General features: G+C 54.2%; 1 protein-coding gene across 1 annotated transcript; it reads left to right on the forward strand.

Annotated features, from left to right (window-relative positions):
- Nucleotides 1-6,391: 6,391 nt before the first annotated feature.
- LOC109742795 (uncharacterized) lies at nucleotides 6,392-9,691 on the forward strand. The gene is made up of 5 exons (XM_020301889.4): nucleotides 6,392-6,641; nucleotides 7,837-7,950; nucleotides 8,088-8,342; nucleotides 8,412-8,603; nucleotides 8,694-9,691. The coding sequence occupies exons 1-5, from the start codon at nucleotides 6,639-6,641 to the stop codon at nucleotides 9,480-9,482; spliced, it is 1,353 nt and encodes a 450-aa protein (XP_020157478.1). The 5' UTR covers nucleotides 6,392-6,638; the 3' UTR covers nucleotides 9,483-9,691.
- The last annotated feature ends 262 nt before the right edge of the window (nucleotides 9,692-9,953 follow it).

The following is a 9,953-nucleotide window of genomic DNA, read 5'->3' on the forward strand; positions in this document are numbered from 1 at the left end:
ATCCGGTCCTCTCTGCCGCAGGCGGCGAGAGAAGGGCCGAGGTACATCCCCGACAGCCCGTTGTGGGAGCAGTACTTCCGTCGCCGCCACGCCGAGCAGCTCGAGGCCACCAACGGCGTCATGCCCTCCGGAAGGCTCAACTTCGACGGCCGCCGCTGATGGTGGGGCGTGCCTGGCCGCACGCTGGAGGCCGTCTTCGAGTACATCGAGGGCGGCAACACGCCCAGACTGGAGTACCCCGCTCCCCCCTCCTTCTCTCGCCGGCGTGGGAGCTCGTGGACGCCGAGACGCATGGACCCGGCGTCCTCCTCCTCGTCCGGCCGCTCGTCCGGCTCTGCCTCCCTCCTCCCCGTCAAGCCGGGGCCCCAGGACGCGCCGATCAGCCAGCGCACCCGCAGCTCCGACGTCCGCAGCGCCGAGTCCTCCCCCACCTCTGCCCGGCTCGTCAGGCCGAAGGTGGAGCCCGGCCTCCCAGCAGAGTACGAGGCCATAGTCCGGCGCGGCTTCTCCGACGAGGCCGCCCTAAAGTGGGCGCGGGACGACTACCTCCGCGACGAGATGGTCCGGCAGCGCCGAGCCCTGCAGGAGATAGCCGCCCGCCAGCGTGGGCGCGAGGACGAGAACGGCGTGGTGATCCTCGACAGCGACGAGGACGAGGACGCCCCCGGACCGTCCAACCCGCCGCACCAACTTGGGGAGGGGTGCAGTAGGGACGGCGGCTGCGGAGGAGGCGACGACGACGACGACGGCGGCGGCGGCGACTACACGCAGTTCTACAGGCTCCTCGGCATGTAGAGCTTCAAGGGCGGCGGGCGGCGAGGAACGGCGAGGGCGAGGGCGACGGCGGGTCTAGTAGTGCTTTTTTTTCTTTTGTAAAATATTTGTCGTTTGGTTGAATTTGCGTCTTGTTTGTACGGATGTGGGGCCGGATTTTGTTTTTCAAAAAATGTGGGCGCGGCGACTGGGGGGCATCACGTCCCCAGCACGAGGTTTAGCGCCGGTACGCCCCCGGGCGGCGATTTTTAGCGCCTCCCGGGGGGGTCAATGGCTGAAGATGCTCTTAGTGACTACTTCATCTCAGTGGTGGAGATAGCTTTCTGGTCCAATATGATAGATGCATTTCTTTTCTTTTTTGCTCTTTCTAGCTTCAACTTTTATATATCGACTGCAGTGATTAGGCAGTACTATCATTTGGATGTGTGGAATTCATATGCAATGGATTTGTCTGAAAAAAATGCGTTCATAGCGTACTAAGTTAGGTTTTGCAAATTAGGCTGCAATGTAAGCACAAAAATCAGTGCTAAAACATACGTAAAGGTTATGCCAGTGCCAAAACGTCATTCTTGTTTTGTACTAGGAGTACAACACAAATTCTAAAACAGATTTGCAGAGTTTCCTTCTGTACCCTTTGTAGGTTGGACTGTCACTGTGTCACCATGCATGCACGCTTACTGCTCCGAGATGGCGAGATGATCAGGTACGAGGGTGCAACATGACACGGTTTGTAGCTTTGGTAGACCAAAGTTTCAGGGTGTACTTTCGCCTAACGACCTCCTAACAAACTTCGCCATGCATCACGAGAAATTTTGTCAGAAGGAAAGAGACTATTCGCAACAGCTTTTTTATTTTTTTATTTTGGTACGGCAAATATTTGTTGGTGATATAGCATTTTTAGGGACTGTTGCCACGGGGCATATTTTGTTGCAACAGCTTCCCTCCCTCCATCCGTACATCCATTATTTTCGCACGAAAATGTTTGGTTGTAGGGACACATCAGCAAAATTAGGCGTCTTTTTCTCAAAATATAGATTCCCAATTTTATCACACCTCGGCTTTTTTTTTTGCGGAAAAACTTCCAATCTATTCATCTTCAATCATGGCAGTACAACGAATACCAGAAATAAAAATTACATCCAGATTCGTAGACAACCTAGCGACGACTACAAGCACCGAAGTGAGCCGAAGGCGCGCCGCCATCATCGCCCCTCCATCGCCGGAGCCGGGCACAACTTGTTGTAGTAGACAGTCCGGAAGTCGTCGTGCTAAGGCCCCATAGGACCAGCATCCCAGAACAACAACCGCCGCCAATGAAAAATAACGTAGATCGGAAGGATCCAAACCGAAGACACACGAACGTAGACGAACAACGACGAGATCCGAGCAAATCCACCAAAGATTGATCTGCCGGAGACACACCTCCACACGCCCACCAACGATGCTAGATGCACCGCCGGAACGGGGGCTAGGCGGGGAGACCTTTATTCCATCTTCAGGGAGCCGCCACCGTCTCGCCTTCCTGAGTAGGACACAAACCCTAACAAGATTGAAAAAAATGACTAAAAACGGAGCCCTCCCGCCGGCACTTGCCAGGATCCACCGCGCCTCCATGGCCCTAGGGCCACCGGAGACGAGGCGGACCTGCGCCGGCGCCGGCGAGAGGCACGAACCCTAACTTTCTTTCTTGGAGGAGGAGGAGGAGACGGGGACTACCTCCACACCTCGGCTCTTATTACTGTTCTTTATTCATTTTTGGGGGGATTTGCTGATTTTTCTTGATAAATAGAGACATTGTCTTCATCCTCTAGAAGGGACTGGGCCAAAGTGTACTAGTATAAAGAAACAAGAAAATAAAGATAAAAATAAAAATGGGATGGTAGTTGATAGTTAAACATCTTATAATAGTGAACTAAGGGAGTACCATTTTTCTATTGACAAGCATGCACTTATGGTTTAGTGACTACTTCATCTCAGTGGTGGACATTGCTTTCTGGTCTGGGTCCAATATAATGTATATGCATTTCTTCCCTTTATGCCCTTCTAGCTTCAACTTGAAAGGATCACAACTTTGTGGATGGTGGATGGATACCTTTCTAATTGAGCCTTTTATTATCCATTGTGGTCATTAGGCACTATCATTTGCAACAAGAAATTCACCCCGTGCATGATTACTAGATTAGAATGGTGTTCTTTCTCTTCTTCTTCTTTTTATATCTCAAGACTTGCTACTGTTCTTAATACTTATGTCTAGAAGTATATCACGGTCAAACTTCTCTAAAAGCATCTCCAACCATTCGGCCCCCAGGGGCTTGAGATAGCGCCGCCTGGGGGCGAACTGGCGATAATTTCGGCGTGGGGCCGATCGGGTTCCCAGCCATCGCCCCCAGACGCCTTTTTTGAAACATAAAATCGGCCAAACACAACACAATTTCGTCCAAACTAGGCGATTTCATTGATATTTGTACAAAAACCTTAAAAACACAAACTAAAAAACGACAAGTACGCCCAGCCACCGCCGCCTCCCGCCTTCTACATGCCGAGGAGCCTGTAGAACCGGGTGTAGTCGTCGCCATCGTTGCCGTCGTGCTGGGTGCCGCCGCCATCCCTGCTGCACCCCTGACCAGCGTCGCCGATGCGCGGGGGGTTGGACGGCCCGGGCGCTTCCTCGTCATCGCTGTCGAGGATTACGACGCCGCCCTCCTCGCGTCCGCGGCGCCGAGCGACGATCTCCTCGAAGGCCCGGCGCCGGCGCTCCATCTGCTAGCGGACGTAGTCCGCCTTCGCCCACTTGAGGGCGGTCTCGTCGGCGGCGGCCATTGCCTCGTGCTCCTTCTTCACGGGGAGCAAACCCGGCTCGGTCTTCGGCCTGATGAGGCGGTAGGAAGAAGGAGAGGGGCGGCCGCCCTCGTTGATGACGAGGGCGCCGCCGCGGGTGCGACGCCCAAGTGGTGTCTCCTGCGGCTCCGGCTTGACGGGGCGGAGCGCCGGCGAACCGTAGGAAAGAGAGCCAGAGCCCGACGACGACGAGGTCGTTGTCTCCATTCGCCGCGGCGCCCAGGAGCTGCCGTGGCGGGGAGAGAAGGAGGGGCGCCGGGTACTCCAGGCGCGGCGTGTTGCCGGCCTTGATGTACTCGAGAACGGCCTCGAGGGTGCGGCCTGGGACGCCCCACCATTGTCGCCGCCCCTCGGGGTTGAGGCGGCCGCGGGGCTCGACGCCGTTGGTGGCGGCGATCTGCTCCTCGTGGCGCCGCTGGAAATATGCCGTCCACAGTGCGTTACTGTCGGGGGCGTAACTCGGCTGGTTGCGCTGCGGCTCCAGCAGTGAAGACCGGATGCGCGCCGAGCAGCTCCGCTGGGCACGGGTGGCACCGGGACGCCGCCGGCGCTGAGCCTCCAGGTGCTCGGCACCTGCATGTCCGGGGGCGCCGGGTAGTCGGCCTCATAGAGGAGGCGCGCCTCGTCCTCGTGTAGATGGCGGCGGCCGAAGCCGTTCGCCGCCGCGCCGTCGCCTGGGAAGCCCTCGGCCATATTGCCGTCGGCGGGGGGAGAGTGGGAGAGAGGGGTGGCAGCGGCGAGAGGTGGAGAGAAGGGCGTCGGTGGCGAGAGCTTGTGCGTTCACTAGCGAGGGAGGACGCCTTTTATAACCGTGGTGGCGGGCGGGACGCGCGTTGCTGCGCCGCCCGTGAGGCATCAATGGAGGGCTGACCGGCGCGACAGCCTTGGCATTAATTTCCGCGGGAACCGAGACGGTGAGGACGACGAAGGTGGCGAGTCGCTGACTCGCCGGACCCACTCCTTTTCACGTCGAAAACATTTCCCCCAGCGCGCCGGGTTCGGCCTGGGTCCGCCGACGCCAAATTTGGCCCTAACCGGCGAAAATTGGGCTTACGGGGCGCGACTGAGCCGAATTTTCTGCGCCGGCGACGAAAAAAAGGCCTTAGGGGGATGTTGGGGACGCGGCTGGAGATGCTCTAAGCATTTCATCATGGCGGTGGTTATACACTCAACCTATCAGAGATGAAATCTCCGATTTAAGGTCCCGGATGTCTCCACGGTGAGACATCATATCCGTCGAGCGAGAAGACGTATTACAGTGTCTTCATCAACGTTCAAGCTCCACCACTTCAAATGACGCGTTTGAGTGTGTGCGCGCGCCTGACTATTGGCACATGCATAAACTATTGAGATTAAACAATGACAAAATTTTCATCATATTTCTCATGAAAATGTCAGTGTACTTTGGCAGTAGTTGGTTGCTCTAAAGTACCTTGTTTGTATCGTGGCATTCGGTACTGTCAGCCAAACTTGACTGAAGAAACGCTGGATTTATTTCTCTCAGAAAACACGAGGCGCAAAAAGCTCAGGCCACAGAAGATCTCGATCACGCCAGGACACATACAGTGGAGATTTTCCTGCGCAGCGTGCTCAATCGAGAACGGCCCCCACGTCTTTGAAAGCCCCTCGTGGGGTTCACGCGAACCGGCTCAAACAAACTTCATCTGGTCCCACTTGTCAGACACGGCAGCTCCTGTTCATTCATTCCCTCCGTCGCAGGCCGTCTCGTAGCGGGTGAATTTTATCAGCTCCGCCGAATACCATTCAGCCACCGTATCCTTCGCTCTATTAGTAGAAAATAATAACGAAATCTTTCTCCAGGCATACGACGGATTGAGATTGTTTTCTGCTTGTACTCATTTGAAGCAGTAGAATAATTTTCTCTCAAAGAAAAGTAGTAGTAGGGGAAATTGACAAAAATAAATGAGCACACTTTTTTTTAGCTTAGCTGGTGGGTGGACACCGAAAAGCAAGTCCCCCCCTCTTGTGACGTATAGTCATCGATCTTGACTTCCACAAGTATTATTCCAGCATCTTTCGTCGCAAACCCTTAGATTTCACCATTTTTGGCAGACACCATTCCTGATTTTTATATATCTTTTTTAGGGAAGTGTTTATATATGTACTATATCTAAATATACATTTGTGTATATCTTTTTTTAGGGAAAGCATTTATATATACCTAAATATACATTTTGCACTGCAATAGTCTGGAGCAAGCCCACTTTGTTAACTACTTTCATGTGTTTAGAACACCCATAATGTCCATAACCTTTAACCGTCGGGGGAAGAAAACCCGGTCATAGATGTATTATGCCTTGAATACATAACCGTGAAGAAGACGTATACATTACATGTTCAAGGAGATGCTAAACCAGCCATCTTAGCAATGATTGATGAGTTGACTGATGTTGAGAGTAATAACCTGCTAATTATATTCGAGTCAATTATTCTAATCTAGAGAAACATATAAACAATGTCGTGTACACGTCGCGATGCCACGCCTAATGATGAGGTGTTTTATACCCCAAAATACTATAATAACTTGACACCTCATCTGCAAAAAAAAGATAAAAATGACACCTCATTGCATCTCTTCTTATTAACAAAAAAGAATAATAATAAGAACCAATAAAACATGACCACGAGAATCCTTAAACCTCCGTTTAAAAAAAAAAGGAATCCTTAAACCCTTTTCAGGGATCTATCTCCAAATAAATAAAATATCAGGGGTATATTCGTAAGAATGCAATACCGCCCCGAAACGGAACCGAAGGCTATGATTCGTGAGGGGCTAAAGCATTAAAAATATCCCTCCATTACCATTACTGCTCCCTTCCATCTCCCTCCCAACTTCTCCTCCCCTTCGTCTCCAGTTCCGACTTGTTCAGTTCTTCTTCCTCGCGCCGCCGACTCCAGCCGCTCCCCGCTCGCCTCCGATCACGAGCCCTTCCCCGTCAATGGTCGCCGGCGGCTGGCGTAAACCCCCGACGGACTCGTGAGAGGATCGCCTCTCGGTCCTCGCCATGGTAAGCCGTTCTTGATCTGCTCTGTTTTTTTTCCGGCCATAATTCCCCGCCGGAGTTGGAGCTTTATCCATTACTTGAGACGTGGATGGAGTTCCGTTACGTCTCGGTTGTGTTTTTTCCTGGGAGGAGATGCGTAACGCTTCCCCCCTGAATTCGCGCTGCTCTCCGCCGCCTTTTTGCCGAGTCGTTGGGTTCATGCAGTGCACGGACGGCGGTTCAGAAAATCGAATCCCTCCGAGCTCGTGGGTTCCTGGCGCTGAATTCTCTTGTCAGAATCCGCGCGTAGAGCTTTCCCTGACGAGGTGATGATTCGCGGAGGATTGTTTCGCGTCGTCTTCTTGTATGGAATTCGCTGAATTGCGTTCAAGATTGGAATTTTGGAATTCTCGGAATCAACTGTCGTTGGGGGTTTTATCGCTTTTCTCGCGAGGAATCCCAGCGGCCTGGCCGGCGCTCCGGCAATTCTCCAGCGACGCGCTTTCCATTTTTATAAAATTTTGTAGCTATTGCAGGTGCTCTGCTTTCCAGGCTCGAGTGAATCAGAATTCAGACAGAGGTTACTCTGGTTCCATAATTTGAAATTTTAGAATTTTGGTTCCATTTTATTAGCTCTGATACATTGCATGTGAATCCGTAATTTGAAATCTCTTTCCATTTCGTGGACCGAGGTCGTGCCAATTCGACTGGAACGGCGAAATTTTCTGTGAAATTTTTATCCCTCCACGCACGTTTTGCTGCTTTTTGACTTGTTTTTTCTATGAGTGCCACAGAGGTTTTGTTTGCTGTTGCAGAGTTCTTAACCCTGCCCTGGTGAGGCCTTGTTCGGTTAACAGGGATTTAGGAGTGGTTTGGCAGGGTTTGAGGTGGATACAATCTTCTAAAGTCAAAATCCACCCAAATCCCCTCCAACCCTCTTGGGAAGAGGCGTAACCGAACAAGGCCTGAAGGTTTCTTTGCTTGGGGGCCACACTTGCAGTAGATTTCAGGGCGCGCCTTGGCATAGCTTCACCTTCCTCCCTTGGGTTTCCCCTCCTCCGTCTCTTTGCTTCCCGATCAAGGCCGGCTTGGTTAATCCGATCGAGTTCCACATTGCTTTACCTCGTTCAATGCTGCCTCTGCCCTCCCTGAAACCTTGGCACATGTATGTACGATGATGCGCTCGCTCTCTGTTGGTTCTGACGGCTCGTCGACGCAGGGTCCGGCGCCCGGCGACTCGAAGCGGTTCTCCGGCGTGGTGCCGCCGGCCGCGCTCGTCTTCCTGGCCCTGGTGTTCGTCGCCGGCGCCATCGTCACGCTCCATCACAAGGAGGTGCGTGTGCTGTTTGCTGTACTGCACTGTAGATTAACTGAACATGATGTTGATGCCGATCACATTTCGCGTCACGAATGAGGCGCCGCGATGCTGCAGAGATGTCACGCCTGACCTGCCCGGTTGTTGCCCCGCAGAGCCTGTCGATACTGCAGGTGCAGCCAAGAGAGCTGGCCGCTAACGAGGAGTCGTCGTTCAGGTCCGCGCCTCCGGTGAGCGATCTGCGCGTCGCCAGCGACGACGTGGCCGAGACGCCGTCGGTGGAACAGGCGACGCCACCGGTGGAGCAGACGACGACGCCGGTGGAGCAAACGACGCCGCCGGTGGAACAGGCGACGACGTCGGTTGAGCAAACGACGCCGCCGGTGGAAGAAGCCCCTGACATCTGCGAGGTCAGTCAGTCAGTCAGAGACACATTGATTTCAGTTTCAGAACGCTTGCTGAACAACCGTTGCTTGCAGAACCAGTGCAGGCCTCCGGGCAGCGAGGCGCTGCCGAGGGGCATCGTGCAGGACAAGTCCAACTTCGAGTTCGAGTCGCTGGGCGGCAACCCCGGGCGGAAGGGGGCCGCCGCCGGCCGGCCGGCGAAGAGCCTCCTGGCGATCCCCGTCGGCATCAAGCAGAAGGCCGTCGTCGACAAGCTCGTCTCCAAGGTGCGCGCCATGCATGCATGATCACTCAGGTTTTTTCTGATCAGCTTAATTCTCAATGCTTAACTGTTCGCCGTGATCGTGGCCGCGCAGTTCCCGGCGGCGAACTTCGCGGTGATGCTGTTCCACTACGACGGCGCGGTGGACGGGTGGGGCGACCTGCCGTGGTCGCGCCGCGCGGTGCACGTGGCGGCCGTGGACCAGACCAAGTGGTGGTTCGGCAAGCGGTTCCTGCACCCGGACCTCGTCGCCGACTACGACTACATCTTCCTCTGGGACGAGGACATCGAGGTGGACGGCTTCGACCCCATGAGGTACCTCAGGATCGTCAGGAAGGAGGGGCTCGAGATCTCGCAGCCGGCGCTGGACCACCGGTCGCAGATCCACCACCGGCTCACGGCCCGCGCGCGCCGCGGCGGGACGGTGCACCGGCGGTTCTACAAGACGGCCGGCGGCGGGAGGTGCTACGGCAACAGCACGGGGCCGCCGTGCACGGGGTGGGTGGAGATGATGGTGCCGGTGTTCTCGCGCGCGGCGTGGCGGTGCGCGTGGCGGATGATCCAGAACGACCTCGTCTTCGCCTGGGGGCTCGACTTCAAGCTCGGGTACTGCGCGCAGGGCGACCGGAGCTCGAACGTCGGCATCGTCGACAGCGAGTACGTGCTCCACCGCGGCATCCCCACGCTGGGCGACGGCGGCGGCAAGGGGCCGGCGCCGAAGGCGAAGGCGTCGTCGGCGACGTCGGCGGACAGGTACGCGGTGCGGCTGCGATCGTATAAGGAGCTGCAGATATTCAACAAGAGGTGGAACGAGGCGGTGGCGGAGGACATGTGCTGGACGGACCCTTACCCGCAGCCGCCGACGGCGACGCCCAAGGGATGACCCACGGTGACCCGCCGCCGGCGATGGCCTTTGCGGTTGAGTAGATGACATAGAAGATACATCAAAATTTACAGGTCTAGAGAGCTTCTGATAACATGTCATGTACAGATCTCTTTCTCCCGGGCCAATAAGTAAGATAGGTTCAAAGACGATGTAATTATCATAATTTTCGGTAAAAAAGGTGGATTAATGAAGTTTTGAGTTTTTGACATGTCAGTTTTATCATAACTTTCAGAATACCGAATTGGATAACTGATGAACTCAACTTTAAAAAAAAAACTTAGCAGGCTTTCCAAAATTGTCCGGCTCAACTTCCACAAAATTGAATCAAACCTTTTTTTTAAGCTAAAACGCCCTTTGGCTCTTTATTCATTTGGCGCTAGCATGTCTGACTGCACAAGATCAGTCAGCCATTCAGGGATTGTTTCATACATAAACATAGATACAGAAAGTTGTAAAGATTGCCTAGCT

The sequence above is a fragment of the Aegilops tauschii genome, chromosome 3 (assembly GCF_002575655.3).
Source record: "Aegilops tauschii subsp. strangulata cultivar AL8/78 chromosome 3, Aet v6.0, whole genome shotgun sequence".
In the NCBI taxonomy this organism is placed as follows: Eukaryota; Viridiplantae; Streptophyta; class Magnoliopsida; order Poales; family Poaceae; genus Aegilops; species Aegilops tauschii.